Source organism: Lagopus leucura, unplaced genomic scaffold (genome assembly GCF_019238085.1).
Source record: "Lagopus leucura isolate 7727_CA_CO unplaced genomic scaffold, USGS_WTPT01 Super-Scaffold_100052, whole genome shotgun sequence".
NCBI lineage: Eukaryota > Metazoa > Chordata > Aves > Galliformes > Phasianidae > Lagopus > Lagopus leucura.
Genome location: NW_024962298.1, coordinates 406,694 through 429,953, shown reverse-complemented (window position 1 = coordinate 429,953; position 23,260 = coordinate 406,694). Strand labels below are relative to the sequence as shown.

Below are 23,260 nucleotides of genomic sequence, written 5' to 3'. Positions count from 1 at the left end.
GCTGTCCTAGGGGAGGTTTGCAGTCAGAGAAGATGGAAAGCCAAAAAGAGCACAGGGCTCATCCCAAGGACTGAATGATACAACTCAACACTTCAAATACAAACCTCGACCACTTAATCCCAACTAACACACAGAATAACATCCAAACAAGGATGTTCTCCATGGCACTAAATATTAACGCAAGAAAATACATATGACACACACAGGATCGTCTTCGGAAAGAAAAGCAGCACCCTGCAGTGCACTTTGCTTAATGGCTTCCATTGTGCTGCTGAGTGATTTGGCTTGACTCTATGTAAGAGGTCCTGCTCCACCCTTACTCTTGTGGAAAGTTTATCAACCCAATAAACAGAGACTGATCACTGCACTGGAATCCATGGACAAATTCTGCTATTTCAGCAGTGCAGCGTCTTGGAAGAAATTCAAGCTGAGCACAGCGAAAACCCAGCACAGCGCTTTGGAGATTAAAGCATCACTGCCGGAATGAGACAAACGCAGACATCAAAGCCAAAACCCAGACTGCTACCACCAGGCTCCAGTGACTCCAACCCCAGGTTTCCCAAAGCGCTGAAACTGCGCAGCTCCTGGGGCTGCCACCAAAGGGATCCCAACCTCACACTGCCCTGCTGGCCTCACGTGGCCAGGAGAATGGCTGACCAAAGAAGCTTGGTGTTTGCTTGAGCTTGGACATGTGGAAGGGAACAGCAACAAACAGCAGCCCTCTTGGAGAGAGCTGCAGCTGAACTGGATGAACACCACAAAAGTACATCTCCTAGCAAGTTTCAGTCCAAGGGTCAGAAGAGCATCGCGGTCAGTTCAGGTTGTGCTGTCTTTCTGCCACATGCTTTGTGGCACGAGGAACAGCTCTAACAACCCACTGGACATTCTGTGTGCTCTAACCAGCCAGGCGGTCAGGCGTCAGCCGTGTGAGCCACACAGCCCATCCACAACTGCTTCCAGGGCCAATTACCAACTAGCAAAAGGCAGGCAGATACCAATCGAAGGGTATGCCCAAGGGAAACATTGTGTAGCAACTGCCCTACGCGGCAGGAACAAAGTGGAAACTGTCTGCAGGGGCAAATATGCCCTGATGCGAGAGCCTAGGAATAAACCTAGTACAACAGCACAACCCAAAATACACCCAAAGAAGAGGTGAGGGAGCAAGTACAGAAAGCTATGCGTGACATCCGTGGAGGTGCAAGAACAGAGTCCTCGTACATCAATTCAACAAGAAACAACCACAAGTTGTAACAGGTGAACTGTTAGCTTCCAAATCACCATTTCTTTGCTCCCGTTGGAAACTGGTTTATGTAGCCCTTAGATGTCACGCAGGCAAATGAGGAGCCGAGGTCTTCAATTTCAAGAAAGAATTAAAGTTTGATTGTTTTCTGAAGACCCGTGCAGGTTTCAAAGCTGGGAACCATTACAGAGGAAGACACGTCTACGAAAGCCCAAATGAGACACCCAAAGACAGAGGGAAGGGGAGCACTCTGACATCAAGGAACCGGCTGATGCTGGATGCAGGAAGCACGCTACGAGCAGCACAAACAAGTCCTCTTAAAACTCATCCAGAGCCACGGCAGTGCCTCTGGAGCATGAATGCACAAAAAGTTCTGTGAGATATTAAAGCAGCGCTGATGAATAGGATACAGGCTGTCACAAGATTCTCTTCCAGAGCAAAAAGGTTTATTTTTACAAATCACTGAATCAAAATTACACGATAAACAGCATAAATAGCAACTGTGCGAGAGCTGAACATTTATAGCTAAAATTGAACATGTTTCAAACAAATTAAACAAATTGCTTTAGAGTAGTCAACCCACTTAAGCTGATTACACTAATGAGGATCTACCCTTCTCTTAATTTCAAATCAGAATAAAATCCTAGCTGAAACAGAAACTTTGCCATCAACATCGACTGGGCCAACAACTCATCTGCTAACCTCTTCAAGCACCCCAGGGCAGCAGGTTTCACTCCACCTCTGCTGGTTAACAGGTTACCCCCCCCAAGCCATGTTCTGTAGGCTGAAATAACAAAGGCTCATTCTGACCTTCAGGTTTCTGAAGTATCGACTTGCAAAATAATAGTGGAGAAAAATTAAGATCAACTTGTTACTTGGAATAAAGTTACCTTAAAGGTCTTTCAAATATTTGATTGCATACATTTCAGCTTCAGGACTGAAATAAAACTTTAAGTAAAACAATTAGCACACATTGCTTCTCCTTAGCATGTCTGAGTGCAACCGGGGCAACTCCTACCAGCAGTGGGTGAAGCTGAGCTGAATGCTCTCACTCCCTGCAGTCAGTAGCAGGTACTTTGCCGTGCCCATGACAACACGCTGATGAAAATTTTGGAGTACTCTCAAAGCTGGCTGCATGACACTCAGTGGAGCTGCACTGATTTTGTGCTCGATTTCCATGCACAGGTTCTGGGATGCCCATGACTGCAGATCAGGCTGACCTTGGGGACGCAGCTGAAAACCAGTCCCTCAAACAGGCTCTCATGTGGCAGCCCCTACCTGGACCTGCAGAAGACAGCTCTGAGTAATGTGACAGTGTAAAATGAAATACATATCGTGTACAGCTTTCTGCTAAGACCACTTTGGACTACTGATATTTGAAAGAAAAACGTCCAAACTCATCTAGTGGCCATCCTCTCTCTTCTGCCAGCCTCCAAAATCCCTCTACCAGAGAGAACCAGGGAACATTTTTGCTGTGCAGGTTTCAAAGCCCAGGAGTAAAGCTAAAAGCCATAAACTAACTAACCATCGAGAATAAGGCATGGCTTTTAGATGAAAACAACTTGAACCTTCCAGGCTTTCAGTAATGAGCAGGCTGCACTGAGAGCTCCTTACAGCCTAACGCCCTTCAAGCTTTCATTTCATTTCGTTTTCTCTCAAAATCACTTCTTTCCAGTACGGTTATTTATTCGCTGTGGTTCACTCTGGGTTCAAATGATTAAGAGTAAATTTTTAACTGAACTGAGAACAGGCTCTCTTTTAATCCAAACCGCTGCAGCGGAGAATCGTTAACAGTAAGGGCTGAAAGACACCCAGGTCTGGGAGCCCAGGGAAAGGAAGCCAACATACTGCTCCAAAAATACCCTATGTTTTAACCTGATCATACGCAATTCAGCTGAAAGACTGCAGTAGTCCATGCTTAGCCCAGGAGCCCAGCACTGCACAAGTCTTCCAGAAGGACACGGCCCTATGAGCCTTCTTACGCAGATGCTGCTACGTTCCCTAACGCTGCTGTTGACTGCGTAATGCCATTTCTTTGCTGGAAGGTCCAGATCCAGGGCTGTGTGGCACTGCATTAAGAACCAGATTGTAGAACTAGTGAAACCTTTCACTGACACGTGAAACTGAACCATTCCAACCAAAGAGCCTGGGTGATGAGGACAACCCAGTCACCTCGAAGATCCCACCACTCAGATCCAGACGTGAAGAGCATCTTCCACTCACGACGAGTCCTTAGAAGAAGTAATGAAGAGCTTGATCCACCACCAGTTGTCACCAGGCACTCAACACAAGCTCAACCAAGTGCTCTTCACCTCTTCAGGAAATTTAAAATGCTGTGTTTCAATTAAGCTTTTTGTTTTGCCAACGTCTTCATGCTCCTGAGGTACATCCTTACGGACGTGCAGAGCTCTCTCCTCTGGCTGTCCTGATGGAGGTCGCAGAGGTGACCATCCTTGCTGGGTAATCACAGCTTTGTGTGCCTCCTCACAGCCGGCCGTGGTGCCGGCACTCTCTGCTCTCAGCCCCACTGATTCTGGACATTTCCATACTGCAGAGCTCCAGCCACTCGCCCTGCTACAGATGGCAGCTCTGCAGCCCTTTCACAGCATCATCACAAGCTCCTCTTATCCTTGCAGCTCCCAACATCCTTGTTGCCATTTTCTCTGACTGCTGCCAGACACTCAGCTCTCTGCCACCAGAATTCTGCAACATCTTTTTCCTGCTTCAGTTGCACTGTGGATCATCCCTTTTCCAGCAAACGCTAAGTGCTTTCATGTTACTGCCCAGCAGGACTCACTGCTTCACTGCAGCAAAGAGCCCATCAGCATCCCCAGAGACTCTGGAGGAAAAAGCAAGAGGAAGCATCCCAAATTTGTATGATAACCAATTCCCTTCCCCCGATGCTTGCCATGCAGCTGAGCTTTGGAGGAGAGGAGATGCCACCCTGCACACAGCTGTGTGCCTGCAGACAGGGCTACTTCATCTCCAACGCGTGTCTACAGCAGACTTCAAGACTCCAATTTCATTCCAGAAAGTGAGCAGATTTTGTGCCTTCTCAAGCCATACAGGATGTATTGAACCCCTGCTGTGCTGCAAGTAGCTTGTGTCTGTATCTACCAAAAAAAAAAAAGGTACAGGAAAAGGAACAGAAGAAAAACAGACGTAGTGAGGACAGAAGGAAGAACATATTTGTTCTTGCTGCTGGTAAAAATCCAAATGATTTTACTTCAGTTACAGAAAAACAATTTTCCCAATTGTTGTGTTATCAAAAGGGGCGGCGTTTCATTCTCCTGGAGCTGCACAAGCTGGTTTCCTGATAACATGGCTGGACTCCATTAGACAACTCTTCACACAGATGAAGAAAGAAGCAATTTCAGGGTGCCCAGAGGATGCCCACATTGATACTCACAAAAACCAAATCCAGTTGCGCAGATTTTGGGAAACTGATTTCTGTATTTTGTCTCTTTCACTCCAGTCTCTGCACAACTGCTGCATTTGAGGTTGGTAAAGCCTGTGCACATTCTGCTGTTCCAGCACTGGGTGCAGCTGGCACACAAGGCACCAGCTTAGCAGGAGAATCAAAACACTGCAGAACATTAGAACAGTTATTTTAAACCACCTCCAAAAGTTCCAGCTGAAGTTAACCATCTGCCTTTTCCCACGTACCTGCACACAGGGACACGGATGGGAGAATAAATCAAAAGGCTTAACACGGTGTAATTATTCCTCTAACCTCATGGTCCCGTCTGCTTTGCTTTTGGGCTTTCTTTGTGTACTCAGCAGAGGCTGTGTCTCTGCTGCAAGGCGTGGGAAGCTGCAGTGCCGCAGCTTTTGAACTGTGTGCAGGTTAAGTGCAGGGTCACAGGCAGCCCACTGACAGCGATGAGATTTGCACAGAAAGCTCTTGAGCAATTAAAACACAACCACAGTGTGAGGCAGCTTCACCAGCTGCTCTGAAGCTCCTGTACAGCAGGAACAGGTCACAGCCATCTAAACGAGCAGCTCTCGCCCCTGAAGGGGAATTAAGCAGCAGGTTTGGGGTCCTTCATTTTTTAAGAGGAATGAGGATGACCGAGGGTATTTTACCTGAATATGCTTCATTATGCCGCATGTACAACCTACAGGATACTTAAGGAAAACTAACAGCACTTCCAGGCTGCAAGAGAACACCCAGCTGCACTCAGATCTGACAGAAGCACTGGCAGAAGACACTGCTTGACTCCAGGGAGATGAAAACTGCTAAGAAAGCAGCAATAATGAGAGCCGTGTGCTGAACCACTTCTGCCATGTGGAGGAACAGTTTGGTTCGACTGCACCAACAGCCAGGTGGCCACTGCCCCTCATCAGCTCATCTCCCTTGCTGACTCCTGCCAGCACTGATGCCCAGCCTACCCACATGCCAGTGATGTACAGTGCAGTTCAGTGGCACTTGAAGCTTACAGCGTGCTGGCCAGCTGCAAAGCGAAGTGACACTGCTGCTGCTTCACAATGGGAACACAGAAGAAATTTGACAGCTGACGTTACAGCTCAGCTACGGCCCACATCTCTGTGCAGAGACCAAGAGGTGCCCCAGCCCCATTGCTACAGCAACGCACTGCCCTGCGCAAGGAGTGGCAGCAGCTGATCCAACTGCATTTGCTGCTTTGATGACAAACCAGAGCAGTCTAATTTATTTGGATAAAGCCTATCAGGCACACAGCCCCAGCTTCAAGTGACCAGGAGATAAACCAGACCTGAGCCACGCAGACCTGCCCACACTGATGCTGCATCAGAGCTGCTTTATCACAGGGCCCAACACAATGCCTGCTAAAAACCCATGAGATCACCATTGGCTCCTGCAGAAGTGTCAAACTAGTAGGTGATGGATGCTGAGTCAAACACACGTGTGCTGTCCACAGCAACTCAGGAGGCTGGCATTCATCAGCCCTACTACACAAACCGTCAGAGCGTTTGAAGGATTTGTCAGCTCTGTAGGTAATTGTTACCCACATAGTCCTTGCAGCCTGATGGAAACCTCCCATCCTCTTCTATTACAGAAAAATCTCCTGGAAAACAAAGTTCAGATGCTTTACAGGACCATCAGCCTCCCCCAGGGACAGCCCATGCTGAGCAGCACTGCTCCATCCCATGTGGAGGCAGTGGCTCATCTCCTTGAGACAGGAGGAAGAGGAGGGCGTTGTGAACAGCAGGCAGGGCAGAGCTTGGAGAACACAAACCACACCTATCAACTATCAGCTGTTCTGAGAGGCAGGCAGCCCCCTACCCTTTGCACCCCATGCTCACCTGTGTGCAACCTCCCTGGCACAGTTTTCTCTTTCTGCCCTGCCACAAACAGAGGATGCTCCTGGGGCTTTGGGACTGCTGCCACAAATACCAGAAGAGCAGGAGACAGAAGAAGACTTCTTGAAATATAAAAAGGAAGCTGCTCATATTCAAATATTAATGGGCCTTGCTTTAATAACATCTGATAGCTTTCAATTGGCAAAGCCTAAATTTAGCCCAAGGAAGTTTTCTCATGTTAAAAGAGCTGTTAAAGTGTACATGTTCAATAAGCCCTTCCAAGCAAGGGAACCACCACACTTTCAGATAGTGAAGCATTGCCCCTCATTGCTCCACAGCAAGCCTGCTTTCAAAGGCAGGCTGGAGCTGGGGGGGCTGCAATTCCCCACTGTGTTTCATTCTGTAAATCACGAGCTCTGAACTCACAGACCCCACCAGCTCCACATCTCATCAGATGACACGGAAATGCTTGGAGCTGTCCACCACATTCTTCAAGGGCACAGCTAACTCTGCTGCGGCCTCCCATGCGTTGTGATTTTGTTGCAAAAAATCATTTTTTTATTTGAATGAAACCTTACCTGTCACCACTCCTTGCTGAGGCACCTCAGACCTATCTTCAGTGGCAAGTTTCTTCACAACACCTTGCAAGATTTGAGAATGAAGGTAAAGAGCTTTTGCTTGCTGTTAGAAAAAAAACCAATAGCTTAAAAGGAATGCGAGCGTCTGCGCCAGGGATTGAAGCAGGGAACTGTTCAAACATGGGACTGGGATCCGAAGAAGCAAGTTGCTTTTGGTGCAAATGGATGTCAATTTGGTATTACCAGGCAATCTTGCATTAGGCCTCACTTACACAGCCCTGCACTGCTGCAGCTCCTGCGGGGAAAAGCGTTGCAGGCAGGGAGCTCCCCATAAAGCAGCAGGCACGGCAGCACGCTCCTCCACAGCACCTTGTTTACTCCCATCTGCACAAGTCGCTCTGTAATGACCCCTGCCTAATTGCTGCTGAATGGCAGCGTTGTGAAACCGGCACGGAAAGAATTTCTCTCCCGAGACTGGTACACAGGGAGTGTGCAGCAGGACATGGGCAGCGCAAGAGCAACACAGGAAGAGAGAAATGCGCGCAATGTAGGCAGTCCTGAAGAGCAACTCAAGATGCAGAACGGAGCGGCAGGCAGCTACACTGAAAAATAGACATGCAAATATTGACTGAAAGGCTCAGTTATTTACACCACCTTCATTTTTCTTGATCCCGCTTCCTGACAAGTAAACAGACTGCTTCACTCCTGCAAGTTGTGCAACAGAAAGAGGTCCAAAAGTAAACACACAGACTCGGTATTTCATTAGAGGTGAATTTGTTTACAGAGCAAGAACTACAACAAAACTACAGAACCCTTCCACGTTCTATATGTACCAGAACTTCCCTCCCTGGCTCAGTATATTCTGCTGTGACTCATGTGCCGCGTGGGCCGGGAACGCAGCAGAGATGTTCTCTGTTTCCTGGGATTCTCCTGTGTACGATTCCTCTCCAACGCAGCGCTGTGGAGCCGATTCGTGCGCGATCCCCCCGGCCAGCGGCTCCCGCCGCCGGGGAGCAGCACGGCTGGTGTGTGAAAGCAGGAGCACGTGCTGCAATGAATCACATGTGCCAAGGTGGGACTGCGAGGGCGCGGGGACGGCGTGACTCATCTGCCAGCTGAGAGGGAGCGCAGTTACCGCTGAAACCAAGTGCTGCACCTCCCTGCGCACCGCGCGCAGGCAGAAGCTGTCACTATGCAGGAACCTGGGGGCAGAAGGAACCTCCCAAACGTGGGGCTCGTGGGGCAGGCGCAGCTCACATCCCTGATCACCACATAGAGCCACAGACGCTCTGAGGAAAGCTCAGCCCTGCACCGCTGCTGGTCACTGCCGGCAGGCAGCACTTCCTGGCCTCGGTGAATTATTCAGTTGCGTAGAAGCAAGAGACCAAAAAGCGGTTTCCTGAGTGCTTGGAGATGTTTTTCAGCCACGATCACATCCTCGGAGAGAGGAATGGGGCTAAGAGCAACATGGGAACGTCACGCAGCAGCGGGCTCCCCACCCCCAAGGAAAGCTGGCTGCACAAACCGACGGGGCTTTAGGGAAACAGTAGCTCGGGCTTTGCAATGATACATCCATGCATATATCTCAATGACGTTTGCCTCAGCTACTCAGCACAGCAAGGTTTAGAGGAGATAAATCTTGTTGCCCTCCAACCAGAGCTGGACAGCAACAAAGCTTTTGGACAATGCTTGCCTCAAGGGCTGAGCCTTTGGCTTCCATTTCAGGTGAGCTGCATTGCAAACAATGGCAGCAGGACCAGGAGAGACCTCAGCTCTGTGGCTGCACAGGAACACAGCAGAGCTTCGGACACCTCTGCAGCACATCAAACTATGTGGAATGGCTTCGAGCTGTGTCTCCAGGAGAAATACAGAGGTCCCAGACTCCCCCCAGTCTATAATTCCTTCTGAAGTAATGACTGGTGTTTAAAGATGTCCTAAGACATCTCTATGTCCACTTGTATCAGCTCATCAGCTCCCAGCAACTTAACTACAGCAGGAAACACAGCAGTGATTTAACTTTTCAAATTCAAAGCACATTTAAAGCACTTTCTAGCAGTGATGAGATCAGGAGGATCCACCTTCCAATACAGCAGGCTTGAGCAGTGCCACATACCCCATCACCATCCCAGATTGTGATCAGAGCAGTCAGTAAACAGGAGAGTCCAGTATCTCCACACCCAGCTGGCTGGAACTGCCAGCAGATACAAAGGAGGAGCTGCTGCAGATTGCTGCCAAAATCCAAGTGATGGGACAGAGATAAAAACATGGCCACATTCTCCTGCCCTAATATCCATGTTACACATAGGAAAGAGCAGCTCAATCAAAAGGCTGAAGACTGAGTAAGACTGGGAAATAGAGGCACTATTTTGTTGATTAGGAAAAAAAAAAAAAAAAAAAAAGAATTCCCAGTAAAAATTTTGGAGAAGTTAGTCTCCCTGGTAAGTCTGTAGGAGTTTAACCTGAAGGAAAGGTGAGAATGTGGAATTCACCTGAAATAAGACTGAAAAGAACCCTGGGATGCTGCTGTGTGAGCAGGGGGCAGCTGGAGCAGAGCAAATGCTTTGTCCGGAGAGCTGTGATGACCACATCCCCAGAGGTGCCCAAGACCACAAGAAGGCCCTGTGCAGCCTGAGCTGGTGGGAGGCAGCCAGCCCAGGGTAGTGCTGGGGGGCTTTAAGGTCCCTTCCAACCCAACTCATTCTGGGATTCTATAATATGATTCTTTTATGCCTCCTGGTAAACAGCACAGGAAACACAACCATCTTAAGGAGCTCAGAGCTGCGTCTATTCGGCCATGGTGAAAGTAGCCCCATCCTGCTCTGCCAACACCAGCCTTCTCCACCCCAGTACTTACAGAGAATCAGACACATCAGCCTGCAAGGAGATGATGCTCCTCCATGCATCATCTTACAAGCAGAAGGGCCTGATGATTCCCTACAGACATAGCAGAGGCGACAGGAGACACAGCAGCACCCTGTCAGGTCAGAGGTGAGCTCGCCTTGTGCCCGAGGTGTGGAAGAAGCAGACCTCGCTGGCTGTACCAGAGCTGAGTTTTGGGAATACCCATCATGCTTGGATGTACGTGGACAGCTGTGCCATTCACATTAATTCACAGGTAGGTATCCAGCACAAAAAAAATAAAATGAAATCAGGGCTGACACAGGCATCCTTGGCACCAGCAGAAGGAGACATGCAGCAGGCGGCCCCGGCCAGAGGCTGGGCAGCAGGATGTCCATGCACATTCATCTGCAGTGTACAACAAAGAACCACTCTGAAAGAGTTTTTTGTTGGCTTGTTTGTTGTTTTTCCCCTTGTTTCACTGCCTACGTTAAGGTATAGCAGTCATACACTACTTTAGGCTGTTAAATATTTAATTCCACAGTGAGACAGAAGAAACAAGCAGATGGTCTCTGCACAGCAGGTCCCTGCGTCTTCATTCAGGGGCAGGAAAGTTAACTGAATAACGAGGAAGAACACATCCTTATTTCCAACAGCTGCCATGTAAACCCCGGCGCTGTGCCAGAGGGTAGAAAAAGAGCTGAGGTCAAACAGAGCAGCTCTTGGGCACTGGCTGCCTCTGCATCCCCACTGGTAAATCAGCTTCTTGTGAACACATCTAATTATACACACCAGAGATGAACTGTATCATTATAGACACTCCACAAGAATGTTCCTATCTGACCTGTGGCAAGCTGGTCCCTTCCACACTAACTTCTATGATTTAGCAGTAATGCAATTCAGAAGAGTTGAAGCTTTTGAAGCAAGGACCTTTCCAGGGAGTGTGGCATTAAAAGCATTGCCGAGATCAATCCAACTATTTCTCTAAAGTCAGCACATATGCAGCACCAGCTTGTTTTTGCAGAGGATCTTCCCCGAATTCTCAGCTTGGTGTGCAGACATCAAGAGAAGACTCCATGATCCTGGCAGTCTGGCTCCACTAAAATTTGTTTTGTTAAGCTTCCAGATTTTGTGGAGACAGAGATACGGCTCACATCCTCCACCCTGAACTCCTGGCCTGTTTGCACCTGTTTCAGCAAAACACAAGAGCTTCTAATGGCATCCAACAGGTTGGCGGAGCAGAGTTTGTGATCCTGTGGGACCACACAGAGGAAGAAAGAGAAGTCATGTCCTTCAGGAGTTCTCCTAACACACTCTTGGCAATAAAAACAAAACTTGAGATGGCAGTTATCCCCCCATGGAATGATGAGAACAGATCCTAAAGGCAAGATTCCCATGTCTGTTCCACCAGCATGCAAAGGATCAGGCAAGGCAGAAATCTGGGTGAATGTTGTAGGATGAAGGTTTAAATTCATAAGATTGTTTTCTCCTGCTTGACAGGAAATGAGCTATGGTAAAACAAACAAAACACCTTCATGCAACCACAGTAAAGCCCCCTACATTCCATTGGTTTACAAATTTCTCAGTAGTATTTTTAAAGAGAGGTAGAAAGCTGGAAAGTGGAGAAAAAGCATATTGGGATTTGAGCCCACCAAGAGAGTCACTCACTGGGGTATGCTGATGCAAGCATCAACAAAACTCAACCAGGGAAGGAAAGGTGGAGTTAGATGTCTCACCGTGTGAACCTGTGTTTGACATATTCACTTACAAAGGCCACAGCAGAAATGCACTAAGTCTCAAAAGCACAGGGAGCTGGAGTTAAGTGCTGATGGCATTAACCTATCAGCTTTGTGTGCAACAGGATGCAAATACCAGAATACAAAGTGCACAGACAAGAGCACCGTATTTCAGTGATAAGTTCTGTTTAAAAAAAATAAAACCAAAACAACAAGAAACAAAACATCACTTCAGTATTTCCAATAGTAATAGCTCACGTTGCTCCTACTACCAGAATTTGCATGCTAAAAGAGAAAAGTCATTAAAAAGTGCAATAGCATCTCAGCCACCAGAGGACAAAATTCAGGAAACTAATTAGAAGAACTAACTCAACAAGCAAAATAAAGCTGCGTGATGACTGCTCAGGTCCCACGTAGCACGAACTCAGAGCAGGTCTTTCACTTTCTTCAACTTGGTATTTTGTTGGTGGTGTGAGAGCACATCCTCTGCAAGAGGAACCTGTGCCATCCAGGCAAAATGGCACAAAAAATCAGGAGTGTAAGAAAAACAACAATCCTCACTAACACAGTAATCATTTTACTAATGAGAGATTCTAGGTCTGAATGATTGTCCAATTATTACCGCGATATTGTGACCAAAACTTCTCCAAAAGCACGTGTGGCAATAAAATAATCTGCCCCAATCCCACAGAATCGCAGGGTTTGGAAAGGATCTCAAGAGATCGTTGAGTCCAAGCCCCTGCTAAAGCAGCTCCTACAACAGGTCACATAGGTCGGTGCCCAGATGGATCTTGAATATCTCCACGGAAGGAAACTGCACCACCTCTCTGGGCAGCCTGTTCCAGCGCTCCACCACCCTTACCATAAAGCAGTTCTTCTGCATGGCACTGCAGAGCTCCCTGCATTCAGGCTGTAGGCCGCTGCTCCTTGTCCTGTCACTGCACACAGCCAAGAAGAGCCTGCCCTCACCCATTTGCCTCCCACCTCCCTTCACATATTTACAAATATTTATCAGATCCCCTCTCAGTTTTCTTTCCCCCATGCTGAACAGACCCAGGTCACTCCACCTTTCCTCATTAGGGAGATGCTCCATGCCCTTCAGCATCAGGAAATCAGGAAATTCTTGTCAGAGATGCACAACACACACGATGGTAACGTTTGACTGCATAAAGAAATTACAAACCTCCTATAAGCTTAAGGCAGCTTTACTTACCTGCACTTCCAAGCTGTTTGTAAAATCTGTATTCTAAATGGAGTTGTGGTGCACGTGATTTTATTGGTTCCTAGAAGAGAAGAAAAAAACGCCACCTGAAATATTTTGACTGAAAAAAGTACTTAAAGTTCTGTGACCATAAAGACTGCTTCACGTTTCAAGATAAAACGCCTTAGGAGTCTAACAATAGACTTCATCATTAGACATCATTTAAATAAACAGAGAACAGAAAGTAAAAGCAGGAAGACTTGCAGTATGCACTCCAGAACAACTTTGCTGGAAGCGCAATAACTTCCTTGTTAAAGAGAAACTAAAAACAGAACTCATTCATGGAAGTGACATTCAAAACTTGTCCATCGAAGCTGCTGATCCTTGCAGGACGACGCTGACCAGGCAGGACAGAGGCAGGAAAGTCATGGCTGAGAAAGGTTAAGCCACAAGTTGAGCCTATGGACTTACGTCTGCCCACAGTGCTGTTGGTCACTAGCCTGCATTTCTGTGACACAGCGAGTCATATGCCGTGCCTGGAGTTGCATAAAGGCGTAGCACAGCAGCAAGCTCAGCAGAGATCTGATAGAAACACGGGAGCAAGGCTCCTCCTTCACTGGCAGGTGCCATTCAAACATTTTAAAGCACTCAAGAATATTGTTTTTACACACGGGATAAAAAAAATGGATAAGCCTGCAGTGCATCCAAACCAGCACATCTCTCAACTGCCACTTCACGCACAAAACTTAATGCCTACGATCTATAATGCATTAACATGCATGATTACAGAGCTTCTAAAAAATATGAGCTTAACACAGAGAGGATTAAGAGACTTGAGTAATTACATTTTCCATAGAACTGCACCTGGGGTAGCCAATGATGCGGACTGTTCCAGCCTCAGCTTATGCTGTTGTTCTCTTCTGTACGAGAAGACAAATGCTGCGTGCACAAACCACATGAAATCCATCCAACGGCATCAGCACCAGTCTGAATCTCAAACACTTGCTGAAAAGCCCCAAGGCGCTGCTACGCATCAGCTCCAGAGTTACAGGAGGATGCTCAACGGAGTCAGGAGCTTGTGCTGGCACCTTCAGCACTCTCAGCTGGCTCTTCAGCCTGCACAGGAGACTTGAAGCTTCAGCAGATCCCTGTCTTATTTCGTTTAAGATTAATGCCCATGTTTGCTACAAATTTCACCTTAAAGACTTATCTTCAAGTCAAAGAGCCATTTTTGTACAGGAATTCAGCCAAGAGACCTTCCAGCCAAGCTGTTCGGCACTTGTTCAAGTTATCCCCTCTGTAGCCAGCAAGGGGAATATCACTCCTGTCTGCTTCTTGACTATGCCATTTACAAGGTTCAGCAGTGCAATATGGCCAACTACTTAAAAAACACTTCAAAAACCTTCACTGAAGGCAAATACAAAGAAACACAAAGCCCATTGCTATACAAGCCACAGTTAAGTGAAAATAACTGCCAACATCAGTTTAAGACTTCAGAGGCCTCCACAGCAAAGTGATTTAGGGCAACAGGAACTCAAGCCTATTCAGTGTGCAGTTCATCTGTTCCAGCAGGCAGAGGGACTAATGTGTGAGGACATGAGGCTGCTTGTGACAAGCAGGGCAAGACATGCCTGAGCCTCTCTGCATCAGGAGCAGCTCTGGACACTCGCCCGCCACGGCAGCTTCCAAGCAGATCGCAGCACAGCAGATGGTTGTTCTGCAGGCCAAGGGCTTAGGGGTGCTGGCAGATGCTGCATTTGTGCTGAAAAGCAGGGAATTGCTGCTGCCTAGCATATAAAACCCACAGCTCAAACTGACAGGCAGCAGCAGCAGCTTGGTAGAAACTCCTGCCACGTGCAAGTCAGCATTAAAAGCCCTCAATAGTTTAAGCCAACAAACACAGCTAACACACGGCACGTCAGCTCCAAAAGACCTCCAGCTGAGAGCAGGAGCTGCACGGGGACCCACGGTGTCAGAGCACAGGCAGTGCTCCCCGCTCACCGAGATGCAGCACACCTCAGAAATCCGCACCCCAAAGACAAACCAACAGAGGTTAGCACAGAACGTCACAGCATTTTCTGATCAACTCGTTGGCATCTGCAGCGTAATTCTCTAATCTGCCCTCCATTCATCTTCAACAAGAGGAACAAAACACTGAGACAGAAGGGCTGCAGTGCAGGAGAATCTCAAGCAGCTCAAAGGATTTGAAGTAGAGTTTTGAGTTGGAAAAAGTAGGAAATGTTGCCTTCAGCGCAGCAAACTCAGACACTAGTCTGCAGATTACCTGAAGGATAAAGAATATCTTTGGAAATTTATCAAGTTGCTACAAAAAAGTTAAAAACAAGAAGAAAAATGCAGGTATTCCCAAGGGAGGAAAGCAAAACTATTTACAACAGTTCTTAGTCTCAAGCTTCCCTGGCTTTTTCATCCCCCAAGAAAATTACATGATTTAATCTATCTTGGTAAACGCAATATAATTTAGAAAAACATTTGAAAAACTGGAAGATTTCTTTTGTCCAAGTCTCAGAAAGGCACACAGACAACAGCACTAAGTCAATTTGTTCATTAATTCCTTGCATGACATTATCCGGAGCTGAAGTAGGGCTGCCTCAAAGCTCTGCCTGTCAAAAGAAGCACTTCTTCCCTTTGTATCTTTGAAAGCAAAATCAAATTAGAAGCATTATCGATTCAATGGCACAGCCAGTCTGCTCGCACAAGTGCATTTTCTGTTGTCAGATCTGCCCACAAAGAAAGCTACACAACAAGCGCCGGCCCTTCCTCCCGGTCTGGCTCCATCCCCAAACATCCCGTAGCTGTTATTCAGTTATTTTAGGGAATATCTTCTGATATTTGCCAGCATGCTTCAAAACGAGTCCCTCCTGCAACGTGCTAATTATTTTTCCATCTACTCTGCACCATATAAAGGGAACACCAGAGATGTAGGATCTGCGGCATCTGAACACGAATCAGAATTAATGCACCAAATCCATCTTGATCTTCTGTAACACCAATGACTCCTGTCATTTTGCCAGACACGGGCTGGGAAAACAGGCACGCTTGCTGCTCATGTCAAATCAGCATTACAACTTTAACTTCAAATTCTAGGGTTTGAATCTGTGATTAAAGAGCACAGAGATGAGAAAAGAGCACTGGGTATTTTCAGCAAAACCCCAAGCAACTAATGAAAGTTTTAGTTTACAGGCAGAAAAAGTGAAGGCACTGACTCCTGGGGTGACTTTAGAAATCTGGCAGAGAGTTAGAGAGCTTCCCCGTGCCCAGGACTCCTGCTAACAAAGGTTGTGGCTGCGTGTCCTTGGATGTCTGAGTCCGTGAGGGGAAGGCCTGACCTTGGCTGGATTGGAGCTCGCTTGGCTTGTTGCATTCACATGGTCACAACCTGGAGAATCAACGGGAATTCAGAGCAGAACAGCTCAGCCCTGGGGCTTGGAAGGGGTGACAGACCTCCACCAGGGCCGTCCCCTCAGGAAGGAGGTGATCACAGCTTCTGACAGACCAGAAACAAGCAGCAGGAGAAGGGCTGGGAGCTGCTCTTTTTCAGAGCTCTGCAAGAACTTCTCTGTTCATTTCCGTTCACCTGGCTGGGATTGAGCACGCCAAGTGGGGAAGCTGCTTTTTCCTCTCAGTTTCTAGCACTAGGTACAATGCATTTCAAAACACCCAAAGCTTCCACTTACCAGTTTGATCGCTACATATTCATTGGTGTAGAGATTTTTGCCTGTGAAGAAAGAAAGACATCTTTTAGTTGCACAATAGAGACAACGCTGAGGAGTGCCATCGGCTGCAGAGATCTGGCTTCTCAACTACCCTCTCAAATTCAAATTCATGCCTCCAACACAGTGCAAATCTCAAAACCAGGGCAGGCGCTACCTTTCATTCAGCATAAGGTAACTGTGTTTTATGGCAGCACTTCTGTTTGGTACATCTGAGGAAATATCCCAGGCACACTTGTTCTCTGCATTATCATTAAAAAAAAAAAAAAAAAAAAAGGGGGGGGGGGGAAAAAGTTGATTCTGCTGGACAAAAAGCAACTTCATGCTGCGATCTATAGGGAGTTTCACCAGCGTAGTTGTGCAGCGTGTCAAAGAGATTGCTACAAGGAGGCAAAGAAAAGAACTTGTGTACCAACAGAGCTTTCATTTCTTCCTCTACAAACAGGCAGGCAGTGTATGCAAAACGCCTTCTTTGGGGCAGCAGCACAAAGGCAGTCCTCCTCATGGAATAACGCCCTCAGCTCAACGCAGGAGCAGCGGAGCACACGGCTGCTCCCAGGAGTAACACAGCACTGAGAACAAAAGTCATTCCTGAGACACCCAGCACGCAGCAGTGCTTGGTCTGACACAGCCCTGGGGAGGAGGAACGCCAAGCACTAGGATGGGTTTAACCAGGCCAGCACGCTGCCTTACCCTCACCCTTACAACACTTTTTTTGTTGTTGTTTGTCCCCATTTCTTTAGATCTGTCATTAAAAGCTGGTGAAAGTCAGCTGTGCAGATGCATGGGGAATGTATAAACACTGGGAGGTGGCACAGCCTGGAGGAGCCTGGGGGCAGAAGCAGCAGACAAGCAGGTGGCAGGATAAAGGGCAGCACCTTCCCAGACGGTAAGGACCCTGGCCAGATGCTACCCAAGGGCTAGCAGGGGGAAATCTGCTCAGGCATTAAGAGAAGGCAGCCTAAATACACTTGGTTATATGCTCTCTGCTAGCAACCAGAAATGAGTCACATCAGCAGCTCCAGCTGTAGCTCGCCCACAGACATTTTTCCCTCCCCCCTCCCAGGGGATTGAACTCACACTGAGAAGCACGATTTGAGGACGCTGGGCCATAACAGGGGAAGCTCCAGCCCAAGTAATGAGAAAGTCATGTGCTTTACACTGCAAGACAGTTTTGATAAGGCCGTTCCCAGCTAATGCAGTCGAGATGATCCAACTAACTTTTGTGGTAACAAAAGCCCCCCAAGTTCAGGCAAAGCTTTTGATGGGGCAGCAATAAAGTCCGTGCCTCAGTTTTGAGCCGTCTCACAGCCAATGAAGATCTACACATCCTAATGAGGAGCGACTTGTTAAGTCACCAGCGCTCACACAGGAAGCCTTGCAGTGCGCTTTTCCCTAGCAAAAAAATGGCTCAGGGCGTGGATCTGACCTCTAAGCCACTCTTACCTACCCCACTGCTGAGATTCCAGGCTGGATGTGGCTCTGGGCAGCCTGCTCTGGTGGTTGGCAACATAGCAGGGGGGTTGGAACTAGATGGTCGTTGTGGTCCCTTTCAACCCAGGCCATTCTATGATGCTACGATCTTTGGCCAACCCAAGCACATCTCAGACCAACCCCTGACTTCAGAACACTATGCAACTTCTCCAGGTATGACCCTTCTCTTTGGTGCAGTAGCTTATTGAGGGGACAGAACCAGCAGACAGGGACAACTCCCCAAACATTGTTTTAGTCTTCCCTCAAACCAGGAAAAAAGCTGCTTTCACTTTTTTAATGTAGAGTTTTGGAAGTGCCAGGTTATGTTTGCACTGGAGCAAAAAGATCTGGGCTCCACTCTTTCCACGGTTCAGATGTTAAGTAAATACAGACGTGATAGCCAGTGCACTGAACCTGCCTATGGGTTGTAAAACCTCACAGGTTTTTCCAGTGAAGACGGCAAAAATCCAGTTGGTTACTCCGTGAGTCAGCCTGAGGAGTTCAGCCCCAGAGCCTGTGCAGCCTGTCCAAGGAACAGCCATAGGATAACATCATTTCAGCTCACTGTGGTCCAGGTGCTGATGTTTGTGCACATCTCCTTCTCATCTCAGCCTGCCATCCCACTGCTCTGCTCCCATGTGACAAACAGCTTCAAAAAAGTAACATCCCTGGGGCTATCTCTATTTGCAGCAAGAGATCAACGCTGAGCAGCTAACCTGACACTCACAGAACAGCTTCCCTCCCCCAAACCAAGCAAAAAGAAGAGGGCATGTCATTCATCTTTGCAGGACAAAGCTGTTATCAGAGACTTGTTTGCTCATATTGTGGAAAAGCTGCTTCGCCTTTCCCACAGCACAACCCAGCAATAATTATCATCACATCTGTGCGATAGGAAGATCCAATAATTAACCAAAGAGGAGTTCTTAAAGCTATAGTGGCTGCAAAAAGTAGTAAGTTTTATAAAATGCAGAGCTTCTACGCAGACTTCATGCCTAATTGCCATTATCTGCATCTATTTGTGTCTGTTACCCAAACGCAGCTGCTACAGCACACTTGGTTAATGCAGATCAACAAAACAGCGCACCAAAAATACCTCTACCCCCAGTGAAAATCAACAAAACAAGGAGCACTTGATTAACAGGTGTTGCTTTTTCCCTGGTTGAAACTGAATTTCTGTGTAAACTGATGTTTTCAGAAGCGAAATCTCTTGTCAGAGATCCAGTCAGAAATCCAGTGCCTCCTGGAACAAAACACGACAAAACAGGACTGCGAAGACGAAAAATCAGACTTTGGGCTCCAGCTGAACAAAAGCAGGAAGCGTTTACCTGGGGGATCCTATAAAGCTGCTGAGCACCCAGTGCTGTTTGGATTACAAAGCAATTCTACGGCTCTTCCCACAGGGCCATTTGCTATTGGGAGTTGGTTGGAAACGCAACGGTGCTATGCAAGCTGTGTTACTATAAGGATCCAGACTGCACTACCATCTGCTGACTGCACTACCTTCTGCTGCCAGCAATGCTCATTCACATTCAGGAAGTTGGGAAGTTCTGTCCCTCCTACCATTTCTTTCTGCCTTTGGAGCACTATCTCGGCTCTTGCAAATCAATAAAACTGATGCAGCGCTGAAACCAAGCCTACCCATTTACCAAGGCAGATCGTAAATTAGTTAGCCTTCATCCTGGAAGAAGTGGCACGTCTTACGGATGCCACAAACCATGCAGTGAAAGATGAATCACACACAGATTCAGAACAGGAATCTCAGATGCTCTCAGCAGTTAAGTATTCTTGAAGCAACCACCTCAGTTTATCTATGGTCCCTCCTACCTCACGTGCAGACTATTTCAATGCTAAACACATACCAAGCTTTGGGCAAATGGTATTTGTGTCAGATAGCCTGCTTTCAGCACCTTCCAGTTTATTAGCACTGCAAACCACCTTGTTCAGCAAAAATACGGGAAATGCAGCTGTTCTAAGTCAAGACCACTGCAAGCTGCTGCTTCTGATCTGAAAAAGCCACTCCAAAACCACACACTGGGAGCTCAGAAGCATGTAATTAAAAACACCGTCTGCTTCCCCCACCTCATTTCAGACCCAACCAAATGCATCTTTTGTCTGAGATGACTTACGAGCCCAATGCACTGCACTCCGCAAGGCCATCTGTCTGGGCGACCAGCTGCAAGGCACGCAGTTAGCAGACCAGTGGACCAAGGGAAAAAAACAAACAACCGAGGGCTGCTGGGTTGGTTCAGCTGCCACAATGCAGCAGCCATATGGCTGCTCCACTCATCGCCGGGGAGTCAAACGCAGTGAGACAGATCAGGGAGCGGGAGAAGGGGCAGAAACTGGGGCGCTGTGACTAGTGAGGGTCATGGAGCAGGGAGGATGCAGCTGAATGCTGGAAAGGAGGGCACACTGACGCTTGGTAGGGCATCCTAACTTAAGGAGGAGAGACTGAGAGCAAGATTTAGCAATCCAGACAGTTAGGAATATTTTTCACCTTAGGCAAGACATTCAGTGTTGAGAACAGTCTTCGTTGTTGGGATTGTTCAGAATTTGCATCTCTGGCCTCTCCAATGTATTCCCTTTGACTTTATGCAAATCAGAATAACACAAATAAGAACAACGCGTTACATCTTCTGAGTCAGAAGCTTCAGGTAAGGTAGCTCGGCACTTGGCAAACAAGGACAAGCGCTTGCTTTTCTCAAGCCAGGGTAAGCTTTTACATATTTATATTCCAGTGGTGAAATGCTAATCTGAGTAATGCAGGCCACTAAAACTGTTACTCCTTACCTAGTCTGAGCTCGCCAAAGTTCCCACACCCAATCTTCTTGCCCACTCTGAAGTTGGGTCCCACCATAAGAACACCAGAAGACGCAGATGAGCTCGGCCGAGAGCCGTGACTGCTCCTCCCTGGCATCCCTTTCGTCGTCCGCTGCCTTTCATCCTTTTCCCTATTGGGATGGTCCATGATCTTAGTAAAGCACCTCTGCCAGCAAGCTGGCAGAAAGGGAGGTGAGCGTGCACTCTTCTCCTTGGAACAGAAATCTATATATAATCCAAAAGTATCTCAGTCAGGATCCAAGAGTATCGTGGAAATGCATGGAGTTCTTTTGGCACCGTATCCAGTTTCTTAATGCATCATTATGAAGTACCAACCAGTTGATTGTGATCTTGAGGACTCAAGGCAAGCTGCTTTTGGTTTCTCACCTGGGGAAAAGAAAAAAGATAAGTAACATAAAAATCATTATTTTAAAACAGAAAGCAAAGTGCACAACGTGGCAAACCTCCAGCATCTTCTGGAGCTATTTAGCTCTTGAGGAAATTAACAGCTCTGTAGGAACTTTATCATTTCTTAACAATTTCTGATTAAGAACATCACGATAAGAAGTGCTGCCTGTCCACCACTTGCTATTGGAGTTAGCAGGACTGGCACCACATATTTCAAGTTATTTCCAGGTGGAAGCTGCATGGTAATCGTGCCTTATCTTTCAAGCCACTGGGAAGTGTAAAGTACAAAGAGAAATCAAACATCTGTAAACTATCACACAAGCAATATAAAGAACAGAAAGCAGCAAAGGTGCCAAGAGAAAAATACCCTTATGTGCTTATAGCTACAGGCATCTACCACACTGAAGAGTCAAATTCTACTTTACAACTCTTAAAGATAACCCCCAACATATTTGCTGATTGAAATCAGCATATTTGAGAGATGACCAAAGAGTGGATCGAGGCAACATTATTTAAAAAAAGCTACAAATTTGCCAAGAGCTGTCTGAGCATACAGACCACTGTTGTAACATATCCACGGAAAGAAGAATTCTCTTCTGTGGTCAGATGAAACTCCTACCACTCAAAAGGGAAACCCTAAAGTCTCTGCAGCACAGCACCAGCAGTGGTGGGCAACCCCAGACGCTCAGCAGGACGAGCAGAAGCAGCATGCTGGGGGGTTGTAGTGCAGTTCTTAAACAAGAAATTGCTACTACAATGAGCACACCTGGAAATGTCCTCCACCTCACAGGACCTACACACACACTGGTTGAGTTCCTTTACAAGACACCAGTGAACTGCAAGTTCTCCAGAGGCGATACCTGAATGACTTTGGAAACAAGGCCTGTGCCCTACTTCTGTGCGCATGGTGAAGTTCCAGAGTTTGTATGAAGGCTGGGAAACACCACCAAGGTGAACAGAGACACTGCATGAAACCAGCCAGCAAGAGTCATAGTGGGAGCACATCAGCAATAGAACACTGCCAGGTACACCCAATAATCCAACAGTATTTATGAAGGTTCAAAAGTTACTAAGGAAACAGGCTCAGTCCTCCTGCAGTAATAATACCTTGGTTGCTCTAAGAGTAATGTCTTCTATTTACTTCAGTAGAATCACAGACTCATGGCCTGGGTTGAAAAGGACACAGTGCTCATGTAGTTCCAACCCCTGCTGTGTGCAGGTCACCAACCAGCAGCCCAGGCTACCCAGAGCCACATCCAGCCTGGCCCTGAATGCCTGCAGGGATGGGGCATCACAGCCTCCTTGGGCAGCCTGTTCAGGTGTGCAGCTCCAGGAACTACAGCAGATATAAAGAGCACAGTAACACAGATTTCCAACACTCTCAGCCATTAGCTGTGCATTTTTGGCAGCAATGAATGAGAACCCGCACGCCCTACCTGTAAAAGCCCGCACCAGCAGAGGTGGCCCACTGTTTCACAGCTGCTGTGACAGTATCATTACCAGGAAAATGCTGCCCACACAGCCCATTCTGAACAGATGGAAGTCAGAATGCACCAAGTCCAGACTATACGGTGGGGGCGGTAGGACAGTCCAGCCAAGATCAGCAACGCATTCACAGTCTTTAAACTGGAATGAGGCCTGGTGCCATCGTGCTGCAAGGGAAAGCTCAACTTCTCCTCTGCCTCCTCCAGCAAGTCTGAGCCTTCAGCTCAGTCAGTTCCCTGACACTGAGATCAGAGTTGATACTTCGTCCAGGCTGCAGGAAATCCAGAAGGGTCACCCCTTTTCTAGAAGACAGGGCACGGAGGAATTCAATTCCACTCTTTGCTCCATCTGCACTTCCATGTCAGACACCATTCTGTCAGTGCCCCTCTGCAGACACCTGTCACAGCAACAACACGTGATGGAAAAATGGTGAGAAGGCTCAGCCTCTACTGCCACAGCACCCACATCAG

The 23,260-nt window shown here is 47.4% G+C and overlaps 1 protein-coding gene and 1 long non-coding RNA gene across 6 annotated transcripts in view; both read right to left on the bottom strand.

Annotated features, from left to right (window-relative positions):
- The window catches only part of CSNK1G1 (casein kinase 1 gamma 1), an 88,253-nt gene that overhangs the window by 25,978 nt on the left and 39,015 nt on the right, over window positions 1–23,260 (bottom strand). For 4 of the 5 annotated variants that reach the window (XM_042885766.1, XM_042885769.1, XM_042885767.1 and 1 more), the window contains 3 exons: window positions 20,868–21,284; window positions 16,569–16,609; window positions 12,886–12,955 (listed from right to left, as the gene is read on the bottom strand). In XM_042885766.1, the coding sequence (XP_042741700.1) occupies window positions 12,886–12,955; window positions 16,569–16,609; window positions 20,868–21,045 (289 nt within the window). In that variant the 5' untranslated portion in view covers window positions 21,046–21,284. Of the gene's footprint in view, window positions 1–7,098; window positions 7,162–7,752; window positions 7,804–12,885; window positions 12,956–16,568; window positions 16,610–20,867; window positions 21,285–23,260 lie in introns of all 5 variants that reach the window. The other variant, XM_042885770.1, reaches the window with a different exon arrangement.
- LOC122187892 lies at window positions 19,112–20,590 on the bottom strand. Its single transcript, XR_006181438.1, has 3 exons — window positions 20,575–20,590; window positions 20,204–20,250; window positions 19,112–19,317 (listed from the first exon to the last, which is right to left on the bottom strand). It is a non-coding gene; the product is annotated as an uncharacterized LOC122187892 (long non-coding RNA).